The sequence below is a fragment of the Diabrotica undecimpunctata genome, chromosome 9, assembly GCF_040954645.1.
Source record: "Diabrotica undecimpunctata isolate CICGRU chromosome 9, icDiaUnde3, whole genome shotgun sequence".
In the NCBI taxonomy this organism is placed as follows: Eukaryota; Metazoa; Arthropoda; class Insecta; order Coleoptera; family Chrysomelidae; genus Diabrotica; species Diabrotica undecimpunctata.
The window spans coordinates 126,475,096-126,495,466 of NC_092811.1; the positions used below are offsets into that span (position 1 = coordinate 126,475,096).

General features: G+C 34.0%; 1 protein-coding gene across 2 annotated transcripts in view; it reads right to left on the reverse strand.

Annotated features, from left to right (window-relative positions):
* Window positions 1-92: 92 nt before the first annotated feature.
* Window positions 93-20,371, reverse strand: part of LOC140451424 (long-chain fatty acid transport protein 4-like) — a 95,694-nt gene continuing 75,415 nt past the window's right edge. For both annotated transcript variants that reach the window (XM_072545217.1, XM_072545218.1), the window contains exons 5-10: window positions 16,558-16,792; window positions 15,433-15,634; window positions 10,054-10,246; window positions 9,609-9,964; window positions 7,007-7,244; window positions 93-4,069 (exon numbers count right to left, since the gene is read on the reverse strand). In XM_072545217.1, the coding sequence (XP_072401318.1) occupies window positions 3,912-4,069; window positions 7,007-7,244; window positions 9,609-9,964; window positions 10,054-10,246; window positions 15,433-15,634; window positions 16,558-16,792 (1,382 nt within the window). In that variant the 3' untranslated portion in view covers window positions 93-3,911. The remainder of the gene's footprint in view (window positions 4,070-7,006; window positions 7,245-9,608; window positions 9,965-10,053; window positions 10,247-15,432; window positions 15,635-16,557; window positions 16,793-20,371) is intronic.

Genomic DNA, 20,371 nt, shown 5'->3' on the forward strand with positions numbered 1-20,371 from the left:
CCCATTTTAGTTGTTTTTAGGTAAAAAAGTGTACATACAGGTGAAAAAACAAAGATTTACAGGAAATGTGGGAAAAACAATAAAACTCGGTGTTCGAAACAAAAACATATATTCAAAAATAACAAAGTATACTAAAACACAACCATATAGTAGAGAAGTACCAAAATATCCAAACATTTATTTATAAAAATACAGTTGTCACTTTAAGTAAGTGGGCAAAATTTTTCCTCCAGATTCTTTTGTTCAGTCGTCATCAAGATGTATTTATTTACACTTATGCGCTTGATTCTAAGCAAATTTATAATATTTGGATATTTACCACGACCAAAAATATAGTAAATAAAGTTATTTTGACATGCGGGTTGCTTGATGTGACAGTAATGCGAAAAACAGAAGCAAGATTTAGTTGTGCGTAAGAAAAAAAACCTTCTCACTGACAATTTTCATGTATACGGTTCACCATTGACGTATTTTATGCTCATGCGACGCATTGGTGCGTCATGTGTCGTTATACGCTTATTATAACAATATACAAATTGATAAAATACCAAAATAAAGAAAAATATGCAGTTCAACTGGTAAAAAATGATAAAATCAAACATTTCTAGAAAATGGCGATTTAAAACTTAAGAATATTAATAAATGAATGAAAATATACAATAAATGTTAATAGACAAAACTTGGGAAAAATAAAAAATTGTACAATACACATCAATATCAACATAAAGCATGATTAAAAAATGAGGAGACTTGTGGAAATTCATATTTTAGTAGAACTCCACAAAAAAAATAACTGACAAGCGCTCCTACTAAATAAAAGTCATTTGTATAGAGTTGGACAAAACTTTTATGTTCCTTTGTATGATCCGATTATGTGAAATTAATTCTCAGCTCAGAAGCGATTTCTATAATTCATTTTAAGCTCAAATCAACGACTAAATGTGCAAAGACGTACTTCGATTATTTCTGTAGCGTAGATTTTAAAATCTGCGATGTGAATTCTGAATTAGTATTAGTGACCAAAAAGTCCTATCTCCAATCAAATAGCTACCGTAAATCATACCAAACTTTGTGTCAGTAACATAATTTTGATCCTGGAAGAAACAGAAATTCAACAGTAAAAAATCATAAACAAGCCCACCGACTAAAGAATATAGAGTAGGACCAAATTGTAACGTTCCTTTATACGATCTGACACGTACGACTGATTCTGTGTTTATAACCAATTCATAGAATTCGTTCCGCTACAGAATAACTACAAAAAGTATGCTTTAATGATCTCTCTAACGTAAATTTTTAAATATGTGTTATAAAAGCTCAAATAACACTTTTCTATGAGTTTTACCCTACATAAAGAGCTGAGCAAACGATCGTACCTTGTTACAAAGTATCTACGAGTTATTAGTGATATGTTATGTTAAATTAAAACATATCAGTGATCAAAAAGACCCATTTCGTGTTTAAGAACTGCAAACTACCATAACTCATGCTAAATTAGGTATTAATAACCTACTTTTGTTGCTGAATCCGGATCAATTACAAAATATAGATGGTCCTTGGTGTACTGATGTGTAACTATCACCAAAGCCTAAACAGTTGACCGTACTTAATTTGATGGTAGAACAGGAACCTCGTAGAAAGCCACAATTGGGGAAAATTTCACAATAAAGACATCGCTGACAAGCGTGTCGACTAAAAAGAAATTTATCTAGAGTTGGACCTAATCGTTCCGTTCCTTTGTATGAACCGATTATAAGGTATGGACTCTCTGCAGAGAAACTGCAGTCTGTCCCAAATTAATACTACATACTAACAATACAAAGAGTACGTTTTGGCGATCTCCATAGCGTAAATATCACTTCGACTTTTAAGATATTCAGTTAACTGTATAACAAATTTACTATTTTATCGTTGCTGCATTAGATTTGTCTACTTGTTCGCTAGGTGGCATCTCTATCGTGATAACAAAGCTAGCTAAGAATTGAAAGTGCCATTTTGCTAAGTTTTTGGGCCTTTCTAATGCAAGTGATCAACATTAGTCGAGGAATTCTTCAATATAAGTTAGCAAAAAGGCTATTTGGTGTTGAAAAACTGTAAACTACCATAATTCACGTCAAACTCTATGTCCATAACCTACTTTTGTTCATGAATCCGTGTCAAATACAAATTCTAGATAGTCATTGGTATTCTCATGTGTCGCATCGACGTATCGTTAAGACAACAATTACACATCTATATAAACATCAAGCTTAAGTAGAAAATAACTAAAACGATGTACGGTAAAAGGGGAACCCCTGTTTTACCATATATACCAACTCTGCATAAAAGAAATTTATACGGAGTTAGACCAAATCGTTCCATTCCTTTGTATGATCCGATTACCTGGTATTGATTCTCTGTTCAGCATCAATTTCCAGAATAAAATAAGCCTCGTGACAAATTCCAATGTTGGGTTGTGCATGTGGCCTGATCTGCCACTGGAACCAAAACCAAATTTAAAACAGAGTTGTAAATCGATTCCAACTACACTGAACAGAATCCATCATTAGTGGGGTATCGTTCCATTGTAACGATTCTTTGAGAACCGAATCATCTTTAACTTGTCATGTTTATGTTAAAAATTAAAACGGTTGAAAACAGAGTTATCAATCGATTCCCACTGAACAGAATCCATCCGTAGTAGGGTATCGATATTCCAACTACACTGAATCGACACATACTTAACAGAATCCATCCGTAGTAGGGTATCGTTACACTGTAACGATTCTTTGAGAACCGAATCATCCTTAACTTGTCACATTTATGTTAAAAGTCAAAACGGTTGAAAATAGAGTTGTCAATCGATTCCCACTGAACAGAATCCATCCATAGTACGGTATCGTTACACTGTAACGATTCTTTGAGAACCGAATCATCTTTAACTTGTCATGTTTAATTGTTGCAACTATGAAATCATGTACTTATTCAGAATCCTAACAAACATCAGGTCAATCACAACTTAAATACATTCTATAATAATAATCTATCCATGGATCAATACCAAACATTGTTAAATGCATTAAATTTAACAATTGGCAAGAACAGCGATGCATTTATCGATATAAAACAGTTTACTAAGAAAACAGACTTACAGTAACTACAGAAAGTATGTGCCATTTTTCTCTTTGTTATTTTTGAGGTTGACATGTGTCAATGTCAATATTGTGTCATAAAATTGTTTAAAAGTACTAGAAAATAATTGACAAATTTGTGTAGAAGTGCCGAAATATGTAAGGATAACAAGAATTGAGTCAACAAAATATCTTAGAAACAGTACAGACATGAATATGCTGTAATTTGGTTGCACAAATTCAGGATTGTCTAGGAACGTATATTTTATATCACAAAGTAGGAAATTTGAAGAAAACTTTGAAGACTTCCGTACCTAGAAGGATTTTTGCGACAATAATTGGAATAAAGCATGTTTCCAGATGAAGTAGTGCAGAAATGGTACAGAAATCAAAGTATTCTACTAAAACCATGGTTTGGAAGAAGATTTTATTACCTAGTGTGAATGGACTACAACAAAACAACTCTATATAAACTTTCATGTCATAAAAGAACTTAATTGCAGTCATTCTTCGGCCAGCAACTTTTCCTGACTTGATCCCAATTGAAAAATACGAGGACTTATGACAATCAAAATAGAACTACTTCTTTCGTTAAACTTTATAATATCCATCTTATTTCTAGATACATAAATACTAAATAAATTAAATAAAAAATTATTCTGGTACTATACAAAAATATTACTCTTGACATAATATTCCTATACCTTAGTTCTAACCAGACGAAAGTCTCACATAAATGTACATAAATACATCTTCATGGAATCGTTGAGTAGAAAATAAAAACGATGAAATAAAATATTCTTATACTCTTATAGTTCCATCATTTATTTTGTCATAAACAACTTTTGTTACCTTTTCGTAAGTTCCTTTGGTACTGTCTAAGTAATAAATATTATCACTAATTTTAGAGGGATCGAAAGCTTGGTCTTGCAAGTCGTTCTTCTTTAATTTGTACGTACCTAAAAGAAAAACGTTTTATACAGTTATAAGTAGAGTCATATCACAGTATATTTCATAATATAACCCTTTCCCTCATCTTTTTCTGCTTATTAATAATAAATGAAATGATAAGAAGGTATGAAATTTTCGAAAAATATTGTTTTTGTCATATCAGTAGGTTATGATTATGATTTCACGGGGCTCTAGGCACAATGGATGGCACAATTAACAGAGGTCCAACAAGGAAAGCTAGCAGATATATTGGAAGCATTTGAGTCTTATGTCATCCCTAGAAAAAACGTGGTTTATGAAAGATATTTGTTTTATAAGCGCATTCAAGAAGAAGGAGAGCCTTATGACCACTTTTTAACCGATTTAAAAAATAAAGTAAGAAATTGTGAGTTTGGTGCTAAAAAAGCATTTTCAATGGAAAGAGATAGAATAGTATTAGGCACCAATAGTAAGGATGCACAACAAAGCATGTTAAAAACAATTAATTTAGATCTGACTAAAGCTATTGAAATATGTAAAATGCATGAAGTATCCCAAGCTCAAATAAAAGAAGTTCAAAACAGCGTAGAGAAGGTCAAAATTGAATCAATTGGAAGTAAAGTCAAGCAGGGGCATAATTCAGTCCAAACAGTTAGGGGTGCAAGTTCTTCTAGAGGTGAATTTAACTGCAGAAACTGTGTCCATGGACCAAGGAGGTGTCAAGCATATGGACAAAAGTGTAGAAAGTGTGGTAAATATGGGCATTTTGATAAAGTGTGTTATCATGGTATGTTAGTAAGAGAGGTACAAGTGGAAGAAAGTGAAAATAATGAAGTAGACAATTTCATGATTTCATCAATCACTGTTAATGAAATTAGGAATAAAAATAATGACTGAATGGAAAATTTAAAAATTAATAACATTGATATACCTTTTAAAATAGATACAGGGGCACAGGTTAACATTTTACACGAGGTTTTTGTTGAAAAAGTTTGCAAATTAAATGAATTAAAAGAAACTAAGGTCATACTTGAGACATATGGTGGTTTTAAGATCATTCCTTTGGGTATAATAAAACTTGTCTGTAAATATAAAACTATTGATCATTTATTAGATTTTGTTGTTGTAAAGGAAAGATCAACACCTATCTTGGTTTATGTTCTACCATAGAGCTTGATTTAATTAATAAAATTGATAACATAACACTGCATTCTAAAGAAAAATTTGTAGAAATGAATAAGGATGTTTTTTCATAAATTTCAGAAAAAATGTAGTTTAAAGCTTAAAGAAAATGCAGTGCCAGTGGCTAGGCCACCTCGTAGAGTCCCACTTACAATCAAGCCTAAGCTTAATAATCATAACCTGCTGATATGACAGTTTTTTTGTAGAAAAAAACTTAACTTTTCTTTGCTTTTCCACATAAACTTTGTGTAAGGTTAATCTAGTCTTTTCTAGATAGTATTAAATGAGAATGAATTCCAACAATAGGTATTTTTGAAGAAAAAAAAATTAACTTTCCTTTATTTTTCCATGTAGACTTTGTGTATGGTTAATCTAGCCTTTCCTAGATGGCGGTAGACGAGAATGAATTCCAAGAATAGTTTTTTTTTGTAGAAAAAAACCTAAATTTTTCTCAGCTGAGGACCAACTGTAAATTGTTAAAAGCTGAAGGCTACAGAAATCATATTTATTTACAATATACAAGAAACTAAGCTGAGACCCGAATTACTGATCCGTCAACATCCGATTGGAACTCAAATAATTCTTATCTACAATCTGAAATCATTCAGTGATTAATGACCGGATTGAAAGCAAAAAGCAAAGTGGAAATATCAGCCAAACGGTTCGTAGTCAGCTAGTGTTTGTGGTTGATAGGGTGTATTTGACAATGGGCATCCAGGTGCACCAGTCACTGCTTTAGAAATCATCAACAAAATCGATGATACAATCATGGCAGATTGTGGAATGAAAATTAGCAATATCGCAGATTTTTTCCACCGATAACACAATCACAGTGATGAACAAAAAGCGCTGAAAATCCGAAGACAAGAGTACCCTATCGACCGAAAAGATGACTGTTTATTGGGATGCCAAATATATTCAAATATATTACTTAAAGAAGTGTAAAACAATTCTTTGTGTTTACTCAGCAGCTCTTTGGAACAGATTAGACGTTGATTTGAGAAAAACACACCCTTTTATATGCAGGGCGTCCAATTAAGTCGGAACTATATGGGAAATTTTTTATGTTTAGTTTTATGAAAAAAAGTTATTCTTTATAAAACGTTATGAATGATCTAAAACCTAGAATACAATCTCCAGATATTAAAATTTTTCAGTCATATACGCGGCTTGTCAAAAACTATGAATTTTATGCAAGAGTTAACATTATATCCACAATTCATATTTTTGGACAAACCGCGTATATGAGTGAAACAATTTAATATTTGATGATTGTATTTTAGGTTTTAGAACAGCAGAATTTTTTATAAAGAATAATAATTGTTGTTCATAAAACTAAAAATAAAAAGGTTTCCCATATGGAGCCAACTTAATTGAACACACTGTATAGCAAACCAAGTGCGTTATCTTCTGCCCAAAAGGTATTGTTTGCACAGGTAAAATTACATCTATTAGGATAGGAATTTATTGACCAACCACAGTACTCGCCAAATTTAGTCCTATGTGACTATTTCTTGACAAAAAATGTCTCGGTGGACGCCGTTTTACAAACAAACTATGAATTCATCGCGGAACTTCACCCTATTTTGAAGATATCGAGCAAAATGAACTTTTCAAGCGGGATAAAAGTTATAAAGTGTGTTAATCAAGTGTATTAAGCAAAAAAAACGAACTATATTAAAAAAATATCGCAGAAAAATAACACAAATTATCTGTTTTATTTAAGTTATCCACCCAATTTTATTTCTTATAGCTATTTCATAAAAATACAAACATTCACTTACCTGTCAGATCTATTTTACTTAAGATTCTAATAAAAATAGGCCTTGCATAGGAAGGCAAAGTTTTCTTCAGACCCGCCATCAATCTAGTCATGTCGACTTTTTCGTCCGGGTCTAAAATGGCCGCCATTCCGGCGCGGCCCTCCTGTCCTCTTATTTCAACTCCAAAAACTACAACGTCTTTGTAATCTACTAAATTACTAATTACTGCTTCTACTTCCGCCGTCGAAACATTTTCTCCCTAAAATTTTATTTGAATGAAGGAATATTTCGAGCATGTTGATGTGGAAAATACTTTTGAAGATACATGGTATGTAAATATTGAATGCATTGTTTCGACAGTGTGATACTTTTCGACACCTTTGGTATACAATTTGATACTGAGGAACTGCCGGTCTTTTTATGGAAAAAAAAATTATTTTGAGTCACGAGACAAGAGTGCAGAAGATATTTAGGGAAGAACAAGAGAACAAGAAAAAAAAAAGCAATGGAAATGAATTATTGGAGAAGATGTTGCCAACTCACTAGAAGAGATAGAGTAAGGAATACTGAAATCAGAGAGCGTATGGGCATAGACATTGACGTCCTGGAAACTATAGAATGCAAAAGGCTGAAATGGTATGGCCATGTAGAAAGGATGAATGATCAACGATGGCCAAAGAGAATGTTACAGTGGATCCCCACCAACCGCAGGAAAAAGGGAAGACCAAGAAGATCGTGGAGACAAGAAGTAAAAGGTGCGATGGAAGATAGGGGTCTACAAGTAGATGACTGGAACGATCGCAAGCGTTGGAAGCTAGGTTGCGAGAAACGGCGGCAGCTGTAATAAACTCGTTATATATATATATATATATATATATATATATATATATATATATATATATATATATATATACAAGAGAACGACGTCACAACAAATGTTTCAGGGATTCTTACACGTACATAAGTTTTTATTGATCTTTGAGTGAGGTATCCATAGAGGAAAACCTATAAATTACAAGGAGAAACAAATAAATGTAACGAAAGTACAGATTTGAGCGCTGATGACATTATGAAGTCAAGAAATATTTGAGTAACAACAAAAAAAGAATAGTACGGCAACATTTTAAGCAGTGTATCATTAAAATGTCAAAATTTAGGGCGCTCATGCCAAATTTGTGCGCGGATGCCAAATTTAAGTGCTGTTGCCACTATTTAATGAAAAAATTATCGAGTAACAATGTAAACAAAATAAGTATGGCATCATTTTGAGCATTATATCAATAAAATATCAAAATTTAGGGCAATGATACTACATTTTAATGCCGATGCCATTATTTAGTCGACGAGAAATTTTCGAGAAACAATGCAGACAATATTATATTGGCATAAAAATTTTGACCAGTATATCGTGAAACTATCAAAATTTAGGGCGCTAATGCCAAATTTGGACACTAATGCCAAATTTGAGCGCTGATGCAATTATGTAGTCAAGAAATTTTCCAATAACAAGGCAAACAAAATTAGTATGGCAACAATTTGAGCAGTATATCATTATAATATCAAAATTTAGGGCGCTTATACTAGATTTGAATGCTAATGCCATTATTTAATCGAGAAATTTTCGAGAAACAATGCAGACAATATTATTATGGCAACATTTTGAGCAATACATCATTAAACTGTCAAAATTTAGGGCGCTAATGCCAAATTTGGATGCTAATGCCAAATTTGAGCGCTGATGTCATTATTTAGCCAACAAATTTTCGAATAACAAGGCAAACAAAATAAGTATGGCAACATTCTGAGCAGTACGTTCAGAATGTTGCCAAAATGTCAAAATTTAGGGCGCTAATGCCAAATTTTGACGCAAATGCCAAATTTAAGCGCTGATGTCATTATTTAGTCAAGAAGTTTTCGTATAACAAGGCAACCAAAATTAGTATGGCAACAATTTGAGCAGTATATCATTATAATGTCAAAATTTAGAGCGCTTATTTTAAATTTGGACGCGGATACCTAATTTGAGCGCTAATGCCAAATTTAAGAGGTGATTAATATTTTATGCACTATATCATTAAAATGTCAAAATTTAGGGCGCTGGTAATAGATTTAAGCCCCAATGTCATTAATTAGTCGACAATTTTTCGAATAACAATGCAAACAATATTAATATGACAATATTTTCAGCAGTTTATCATTAAAATATCAAAATTAAGGGTGTTAAGGCCAAATTTCGGCGGAGATTCCAAATTTGAGCGCTGATGCCATTATTCTGTCGAGAAATTTTCGAGTCACAACAAAAATCAAATTAGTATGGTATTATTTTGAGCAGCATATCATTATAATGTCAAAATTTAGAGCGCTGATGCCAGATTTCAATTTCCTACAACCATTTTGCCTTATTTAAAAACTTAAATAGCATTTATTGCATAAATAAATATAACATTGCATATTTGCTCTGCTTTGGATTTGTAGTTTGATCGCTAGTAGTGAAAGTCAAGATCCACGGCACTAACTGTAGATAATGATTATAGCAACGGCTTTGTCTCCGTTTCAACATTATTGTTGAAATGTTTTAAGGTATTGTTTAAAGGAATTTTATTATGAAACGAAAAAAACTTACCTTCCATCTAAAAGTATCACCGGTGCGATCTTTGAAAAAGAGATTCCCAAATTCGTCGGCCACGAGGATATCTCCGGACAAGAAGGCACTATCTCCGTGATGGAAAACGTCATGAACGACCTTCTTTTTGGAAGCTTCTTCGTCCACGTAACCCAAGAACGCCCTCGACGGATTATTAGGTATGATTTTGCCGATGAAGACTCCCGGTTCGTTGGGTTTGCAAGGCATGCACAATCCTTTGGCGTTCCTAATTGGTTCTCCGGTGTTTTGGTCTACTTTTATAATGGAAATCGGGTACACAGATGGAATTATTCTTGAAACGAATCCAATGGCTCCTACCGTATTGTCAATGTTCACTATAATACAAAATATTATTACACATGAGATGAATAGGGAAACGACAACAACCCTGTATCAAGATGTTGTTTTTAATGACTAAACTCACCTATATTAGCATTTCCTTCGGTTGCTCCATAAAATTCGCTGACCAAAGGAATGTTGAACCTGTCCACGAATTCCCTCCATATTTGAGGACGAAGACCGTTTCCGTAAATCATTCTTATGTTATGGTTTTTATCTTTATCGCTTGGCGATACTGCCAAGATGTATCGGCACATTTCTCCGATATATTGTGCTACCTACAACCACAAACAAATTATATATATGTATAACTGATTTTACACACAAGGAAGCGTGTGATAAGATCGCATAGATAGTGTAAGTATACTGAAACTTGACAGTTCCTGTAATGCATGTTTACTGGTTTGCAGATATAGTGTGCGAACATTTTGTGCCTGTATACAGTGTAGGTAAAAGTTTATGGTCCGTATGGTAAAATTTAACAGGATATCTAACACAGATATAAAATCATATTTTCAGCGAATAGCCAAAGATAACAATCATATTTTCCTTGGTCTCCCCTCCATATTTCTTATTGCTGCCCACTGCCCTGTAGTAAGACGATTAGTTCCGATTAGTTTCGATTAGTTCCGATCTGAGATCTCTGGTTCCGATCCTAAGAAACTAGAGGTGGGTCGTTGACATTTTTATCGGAACCGTTTTTCGTAAACTGTAACTAGTTGATTGTTTATCAGTAGTTTCAAATAAGCGAGTGCATCACGGATACAGGGCGAAGCCAGATCCGTGATGCACAGATTAATCCATAGTCAGCGACATATAAGCCAGATGCATGGTACTGACAACAGAAAGCTAATCGAGGAGCTAAAAGCCGATATTGTGATGGGGAAACCTATCGATGCAACAGTTACGAGATATAGCTTTAACAATAAGTTCACAATTAAGATACCAGGCAGGGAAGACTGGAATAAAGGTGTACCCATACAAGCTGCTGCTACCTGGTACACGGATGGCTCAAAAACATCGGAGGGTGTGGGAGCCGGCATAGTAGGGACAAATCAAGGGATAGATTTCCCGGTAAGTCTATCTAAGGATGTGACAGTTTTCCAGGCGGAAATAACTGCAATCCATCACTGCGTGGAAGAAATAGAAAGGCAGGAAAGAACGTTCTGTTCAGTTGCTATCTTCACAGATAGTCAGGCAGCGCTTAAGGCACTCAATTCCGTAGAGGTCAATTCTAAGCTAGTATGGGATTGCGAGTGTGCCCTAAATAAACTAGGAGACCGTAGCAAGGTTACGGTAGCCTGGGTACCGGGGCACGAGGGTCATAAGGGCAATGAAAAAGCAGATGAAATGGCCAAACAAGGCTCATCATTGCCATTCATTGGACCGGAACCCTTCTGCGGAGTTGCTAAATCAGTAACAAGAACGGCTACAAGGAAGTGGGTAGCTCGCAAATCTCTGGAATGGTGGAGGAATTCACCAGGACAAAGACAGGCGAAACAGTTCATTACAGAACATTCGCCAAAATTTACGGCAGACCTAATAAGCAAAGACAGGAAAACAGTCAAGGTCATAGTAGGTCTTCTAACAGGGCACTGTAAGCTGAATAGGCACTTGAAGCTGATGGGATTATCAGATGATGACCTGTGCAGATTCTGTCACCTCGAAGAAGAAACAGCAGAGCACATTTTATGTCAGTGTGACAGTCTGGCAAATGTGCGGTTCTTTGCATTAGGAGAAGAAAATCCACCGGCAAATAGCTACATGGAAGGTACAGTCTCGAAGCTACTAGACTTTATAAAAAGGGTCAGGCTAGAGAATGTTATCTAGGACTAGAGGACCACAATAGATCTGAAAAGGTCGCAGTGGAATAGGCCGAAAGGCCACCTCTCTTAATCTATCTATCTATGGTAAAATTTAACAGGATATCTAACACAGATATAAAATCATATTTTCAGCGAATAGCCAAAGATAACAATCATATTTTCCTTGGTCTCCCCTCCATATTTCTTATTGCTGCCCACTGCCCAGTAGTAAGACGATTAGTTCCGATTAGTTTCGATTAGTTCCGATCTGAGATCTCTGGTTCCGATCCTAAGAAACTAGAGGTGGGTCGTTGACATTTTTATCGGAACCGTTTTTCGTAAACTGTAACTAGTTGATTGTTTATCAGTAGTTTCAAATAAGCGAGTACACAAAAAACATATTGGCTATTATATTGAAAGAAACTAACGAAGGATATATTTATTATAACTTAAAAAATAAATTAAACAATACAAATAGTACTTACATTTACATGACACATTATTAAATCGCTAATCGTTTAAATTGACATTTAAAAACATACGTTTTTCCACTTTTCTTGTTGTTTCTTCTTTTGTTTAAAATTAAACCAGATTTTGAACATGTGTTCACAAGGAACAGATTTTGTTACAATACTACAATATTTTATGAATATAGTTTTTAAGTTAGGATATACATGGCGATGGTTTTTCCACCACTGTAATGGACAGTTCCAATCTCCGTTCGAAATTTTTTGTGGGTAATATCATCAGACAAATACATGTCGACTTCTTTTATATCTCTAGATACAGGTGTATGTTTAGATGAGTCATGTCCAATAAATTCATCAAAAATACATCATGGACTTAAGTCATCTTTATCAGTTTCTTTTTCTTGTACTGGTTGATTTTCACTAGTACAATCTTGTTTTTCTTTTTTTTTATAGAAGTAACCAGCTTCTTAACTCTTTCTTTTGTTTTTTATAACTAGGTATTCTGATTAATGAATGAGTTTCGATTTACGATTGATCTGCATTTTCGATTTCAAATCTTTATTGATAGTTCGTCAAAGGATGTGTTTCTTGTAAATATTCAATTAAGAATTCTTTTTCTTAGTCAAAATTATTGACCTAGTATAAGAATAATAATTTTATTTTCAAAAAATGCGCATTTGTAGAAGATGCAGCTTTTATGGTCCACTTTCTGAATATTGCAATGATTGAAACTTCTGACGCATTTCTGTCCGTTTCGACTACTTCTACTACAAGTACTGAAACAACCATAATTAAGAAAAGATCGCTTTTGAAATTAGTGAAATTATTTCACTAATTTCAAATTTCAGTTTCTAAAAAAACACATTTCAAAAAAAGTACCTTATCTTTAGAAAGGCTTTTAAAGTATCAATTACAACATAACAAAGTTCCCAAATGGCCAATCCAAGACGTGGAAACTAGGTAGAACTTCACCTATTATTACATGTTAAAAAGAATGACCGAGTTAGAAGAGGCAATCCGTTCCACTTTTGTATTAGTTAATACAGACTTAGACTTGGACCAAATCTAAATAATGAAGACTGGATTATTTGTTCTCAACTTTCCCAAATTTTACGGCCATTTAAAGAAATAACAAGTACAATGAGTGGCCAAAAATACTTGAAGGGTAGTTCAGTGATTGTTATGGTACGCTGCCTGCAAGAATCTTGCAATAAAATTTTAGCAAACGGTAACCTTACATCCATAGTATCCGACGTAGTACAATTACTAATATCGGGTTTAGCAAAAAGTATTGTAAATGTGAACACATGTTCAAAATCTGGTTTAATTTTAAATAAAAGAAGAACACGATTAACAAGAAGTAAAGTAGAAAAACTTACGTTTTTAAATGTCAATTTAGACGATTCGCGATTTAATAATAACGTGTAATGTAAATGTAAGTACGATTTACTATTTGTATTGTTTAGTTTATTTTTCAAGTTATAATAAATATATCCTTCATTAGTTTCTTTCACTTCAATAAATATACACGTAAACAATAATAGCCATTATGTTTGTTTATGTAGGTACTCTCTTACTTGAAACTACTGTTAAACAATCATAGTTATTGTTTACGAAAATCGGTTTAGTTGCGTTAAGAGCGTAGGCGCAAAATTTCAGGCCAATGCTTTTTAAATGTATTCATTTTTTTCGAATCCTGAGAAAACTAACAAATATTTTTGAAAAATTTAAACGCAGAATGAAAGGTGGCATTATTGCCGAGGGCCGAAATAAACAAAAAGTTTTTTTGAATGAGATACTTAAAATTCAAAATCACACTAAATTTTCTCTTTTTTCAACCCTGTAACTTATTAAAATAAACATTATAGAAGTTTTCAGAGACTTTCGGCCCTCGGTAATATTGTATTCTTTCATTCTGCGTTTAAATTTTTCAAAAATATTTATTAGTTTTCTCAGGATTCGAAAAAAAAAGAATGTCCACCTCTACTCGTTCGTTACCTGTGTCCCTACTTTGATTCGGTGCTTTGACTGCGCGACATGAGACGTTGCCAAATAATTTCGTATGAAGGTTTATTTATTGTGGAGTTATAAGCATTTTATTATTTTTATTGGAAATAAGGCACAATGTGACTTTAAAATAAGCTTATTTTGATGTTTAGATTTTTAATTCGGAAATCGTACTTAAAATAAAAATCATTATTAATTTTAATTATATAAAACGATTTCCGAAGTGGAAATCAAAATGTTATATTACACTTATTGTAAAGTAAAATTGTGGCATATTCCCAATAAAAAACAGTAAGCTGCCATTTAAATCCATTTCGCCCAAATTTGATTATCTTAGAACATTGTTCAAATGCTAAAAAGACAACAGGTCAAATAAAACCAATAAGTTTGGCAACGTTGAATTTCCCCTTTTTTATTATTTCCACTCATGCAAGTTCAGCGATTTAAAGGGCGGACCTAATATACCTCTCTCTTTTTAAACAGGTGTTTCTCACTCCATCTCACGTAAGCTCCATACCGACCATAAACTTTTACCTATACTGTATATTTAAAATAAGCTGTTAATGAATATTGAAAAAAAAATGGACATAAATCTAGAGTAAGTACTTTGATAACAGAAGAATTACTTCAGAAGCTGCCGAGAAAAGCAGTGGTGTTATTAACAACAACAATTATATCGCACTATAAGCCTATTCCCAATAATGTCGATAGTATTAGAGAAGCTGATTTTGTGCTGAGAGTAATTAATGATTTTATTTGTTTAATCAGCTTCATTAATGTAAGTGAAATGAGTTCCTTCCTTGGACAATTATAGAAAATAAAACAAGTTAGTGTGTCTTATGTACTCCCTAGATAATAATGAGAGTAATTCATATAAGATCTGGTTGAAGATAAGGGATATTAATCTGAAAATATTATCTGTTTTTTAGACTATGAATGGCGATAATTCCCAGGTGCGTAAAGTCTTTTCTGCGTGTTTTGTGTCTATTCACTTAAGACAAATCAGTACTGATTAAGCGCCTGTGTAACAAGTCTCTCTACACCTTTGTATTTCGCTCTCCCTCGTACAAATGTGACGATAGTCACATTTGAGTGATCACCGATTACAAAAAGTGTCAGAAACAATGTATTATATACAGAAGCGGTGAACAATGCTCAAATCTTGAATGAAATAATACTCACCGTAGCTTTATATCGACGACAGTCTGAAAAATAACCTGACGCAGAAAACTTTTTCCGTATGACGATAGTGGCGCCAAAAATTAACATTTGCCCTACTGTCATACACCCTCCTGCTGTATGGTACAAAGGAAGTGGCGTATAGAAGACGTCAGAAGACTTGAAATTGCACATTTTGTTTATTGCAGCCGCTATAAAGATGTATCTGGAATTTCATTATTGATTGAAATAAAACAATTGCAAATACATACTAAAGAAAAAAATTAGCGTTGTGTATATATGATCAAAAGGAGTATCGGAGATTTGGGTTGTTGAATGTTTTATTAACCGACGATTGAAGACAGACCACCAGACTTCCGGCATTTTTCTATTCTCCAACGAAGATTGGTAACGACATTACCGTTGATACATTGCTCGCGAAATTATGGTGATGTCTGATGTGGCATTGTGCTTTAATTGCGTCATATTCGTTGGTTTGTCCTCGTATAATTGGCTTTTCTAGTATTCCCACAGAAATCAGTCAAGAGGACTCAGATCAGAAGTAAAGGGAGACCAGTTAATGATTTTCTCCTACAAAAATTATTTTGTTCGGGAATCATTTGTTTACCGCAGCACTTGATGAAGTCGGAAGTATGGCAAATGGCCTTGCCTTGCTCGAACTCGTTCTTGTTAAAATTCTAGCATATTTTGTCTTCTATTAGAAAATGGCTTTACAGGACGTTATTACTTAGACTATAACCCTTTAGGCTATTATTAAATTGTAAATGGCTTTGTCACCAAAAAAGCTTTGTTTCTTTTTGATATTAAGTGCCCAACTTCTTTGCCCAACGTTAATAAAAAGTGGTGTATTTTTACTTCTTCCGTCCATTCTTCTCCTCTAACAGATTAATGTCGAATATATCTTGAATTCTTACAACTGATCCGGCATTCTTGAATATCCGAATCCTTTTCCTAATACTAAGGTCACTTGGTACAATGTTAGAACGATTTTCAGCACCATACAAACACTGTATGACATCTTATTCGTGGATGGTCCCATTTGAACATCAACGTAAAACATCTTGACATTTTATAAATAAAATAAATGAAGAACTTTCAAATATGTCATAAAAAAATAACAATCCTTACCTTGAGTTAGTGATCACAGCAGCTTTTGGCAGACCAGTAGTTCCGGAAGTGTAGATATACACCAAACAATCGTGGTGATTTAGAGGATCTTTGACGGTTGGACATATCGAGGAGGCTTCCTTTACTAAAGTGTCTAAATTGTGATATTTCTGATTGACGTTTTCTATATTATTGTTGCAGCTTATTTGGTATAACGCCACCTCGGCTTCTATTTTATCCAAGATCTCGGAAATAGCTAAAACCAAAATGAAGAACGTAAATGTTTGTTTACACTACCATGTAACTAACATGTGAGAAAACACTAAAACCTAAACCAACTAACAGTACAAATGAATAGATGACAGAATTAAAGTATCAAATCGTTTTTACAAAGTTAACTGATAAAGGCGACATATTCATTGATGAAAAAATTAATGGTGTTCAAGAGTTTACCGCGAAAATGTATGCCTAGTATAACTCTAACAAAGGAACTAATGCAAGAAATCGCATTTTTATGTAAACTTATGCCGCGAAAGAATACAACGAACAGTTTTTGAAAAAAAGTAAAAGTGGTTTGACTCCAACACTTTAGCACCATGATGGAAATCTTTACAACAAAAAATATAAGAATTATTTTTGTTAATTTCATGTGGCTTAATGCAATTTAGCCAGAATGTACAAAACTCTAGCCTGAAAACTGTGGTTGTCATGTAAATGATTATTTAAAACCAACAGGATTTATTTGAAAGTACAAGATATTCTCGAAATGACGGAAGATGATGGCGAATGTACCTAAGGCAACAATGAAAATTTTAGTTCCGACGAATCAGAAGTGGAATAAAAATCACTAATTGGGATCAATGTTTTACAAATAAAATATTTATAGGCGAGCGGTTTTCAACCTCAAGCATAAACCGACTGTTTTTTTTTTCATTTCTACCACACCAAATCTTTTTTATTCGATTCGATATGTTTTTGCTAGTCAAATGTTTTTTTTTTATATTTTTTTCTTTTGTTTTTATGTTAAATCTGTGGACCAGTCTTTGCAGACTATCTTCATCTTGGGCTATCAATATTGCGTCGTCTGCGTAATAGAGTATTTTTATTTCTTTGTTTTCCATTCTGTATCCTCTTCCTTTGTTAACGCTTTTGATGATTTCATCCATAATCAAATTGAAGAGCATGAATGTTATTACGGAATGAACTTACAGAACCTATTTCTATATCCCTATCCTCATTTCCACGAAGTGCGGCTTGGGCTGCACTGGTGAACCCTGGAAAACCTGAGTAACCTTGCTGGAGATTGGGTAACCAACCCCAATGGAAGGCAGGGTCAGGGCTGACGAGGAAGGGAAAAATGGTCCTCAGAAAAGGGGGTTGGTGAGCAAGGTTAGCAGCCTACTTACTGTCAAGAAAATCAATGCTCAGAGAACCGAACAGAAGCCTCGGAATTGGACGGATACACAGATGACGAACCACACAAGAAAAAGGACAAAGAGACCAAATAATCTACGAATTGGCACTTGGAACATCGCATCGTGGAACAAACGGGAACAGGAAGTTGTGCAGGAATTGGAGCTCCATAAAATTGATATATGTGCCCTGAACGAAACAAAAAAGAAAGAGAAAGGAAGTGCCCATAGAAACAAATTTATATTCCTGTACAGAGGAGTAGATAAAAGCAAACGAGCTCAGGCAGGAGTAGGCCTCTTAATGCACAATAAATATAGTAACAATATTCAAGAAATAAGATACATCAACGAACACATGATGCTGGTTTGCCTTAAACTTCACCAGACGATACTTAATATTATCCCCATATATGCACCGGATAACAGCAAAAACAAGGAAGACAAAGACGCTTTTTATTGACAGCTCCAAGATTTACTGGACATCACAATAGCCGGTAGTAAAACAATAATTCTCGGCGACCTAAAGGCCAGAGTAGGCAACATACCTGTGGCTGGAGTTACACAAAGATTTAACGAAGAAACGCTCAACGACAACGGAGAAAGACTTCTAGAACTTTGTTTAATGAATAATCTCCGAATCAACAACACATACTTTGACCACCCAATACAACATAAGATCACCTGGTCAGATACAACAGGACGTAACTCTATGATTGACTACATTATAACAAACAGACAAATACACCCCAAGAATATAATAGATGTGCGCACTCTATCTTACGCCAATGTAGGATCCGACCATGGTCTGGTACTAGCAAAAATAAATATAGCAATCACCATACAAGGCAAGCGAAATACAAAAGTAGAAGAAAAGTTAAACATAGAAAGCTGAGAAGAAGAAGGGACACAAAACTTGTATAGAAACAGACTAACAGAAAAGCTAAACAGCCATAACCTAGAGACTAAAAAGAATATAGAAGAAACCTGGAAAATTTTAAAAAATGTATCCTACAAGCAGCGGAAAAAGCTTTAGGTAAAAGAAAAGTTAACAGAAATAAACGGGAATACAAAACACCATGGTACAACGAAAAGGGTGAAATTACTAGAAAATGAAAAGAAACAAGCTTTCCTAACATACAAAGGAGTGAAGACACCGGAGGCACTAGAAGACTACGTGAGAATCAGGAATATAGAGTAAACCAAGAAATAGATAACATCAAAAAAGAACACTGGGAAAAATTTACCAAAGATATGGAATACGACCTCTATGGATCCCAAAAAAAGGCGTGGCAGATGATAAGGAGACAAAAAACAGAAATGAATGAATTTGTACGCATAGATAACATTACGGAGGAACAATGGACTGAGCATTTCACGAAATTATATGGAGAGGGCGAAGAAGAGAACAAAGAAAGAATCACTAACGAAACTCCCGATAGAGTACTAATATCAGAAAAGCTACAAGAACGAATAAAAAAATTAAAAAAACAGAAAAGCACCTGGTCCTGATAAGATAAACAATGAACTGCTAAAATATGGAGGAACAACACTACGCAAATGGCTCCTAAAATTATTCGTCGATATAATAAATACCGGAGTAGTACCAGCGGAATGGAAGGAAAGTCTCCTGCTACCGATACTTAATAAGGGAGACTCGAGAAATCCTGAAAATTATAGAGGCATTAGTCTGATGAATACTACATTAAAATTGTTAACAGCAGTCATAAAAGATAAAATCGAGGAAAAAGCGAACATGGCAGATGAACAAAAAGGCTTCCGCAATTTTGATTATCAGACAAATAATAGAGAAGTATATTGAATATGGAAAACCAGCATACACGTGCTTTGTAGATTTAAAAAGTGTTTTTGACAGGGTGAAGCGAAATCACATCTTAAATTTATTACAAGCTGAACAACTAGACCATCAGATAATAAGGACAATTAATGAAATTAACAAGAACAACAAGACCAGAGTTATAATGCCAACAGGGTAAACAGAATGCATAGAACTAAAAGGAGGAATCCGCCAAGGAGACTCGCTCAGCCCATTGTTATTCAATATGGTGATGAATCAAATAATTCACGAAGTAAGAAAACGACACGGATACCATATGGGAGCGCATAAAATCACGATACTATGCTATGCCGATGATGCAGTACTAATTGCTGATAACGAAGATGACCTAGAAAGGCAGCTCCACACCTTCAATATCACAGCAAACAAACTTAATATGAGAATATCAGTAGAAAAAACTAAATGTATAGTGATCAGTAAAGAGCCGCGTAGATGCAAACTAGAAATAGACGGCAAAATTGTAGAACAAATAATGAAATTCTATTACCTAGGAGTAGAGATCACTAGTGACAGAGATATAAGAACAGAGACTACAAGGCAAGCATCAAAAGCAGCAAAAGTAAGTGGT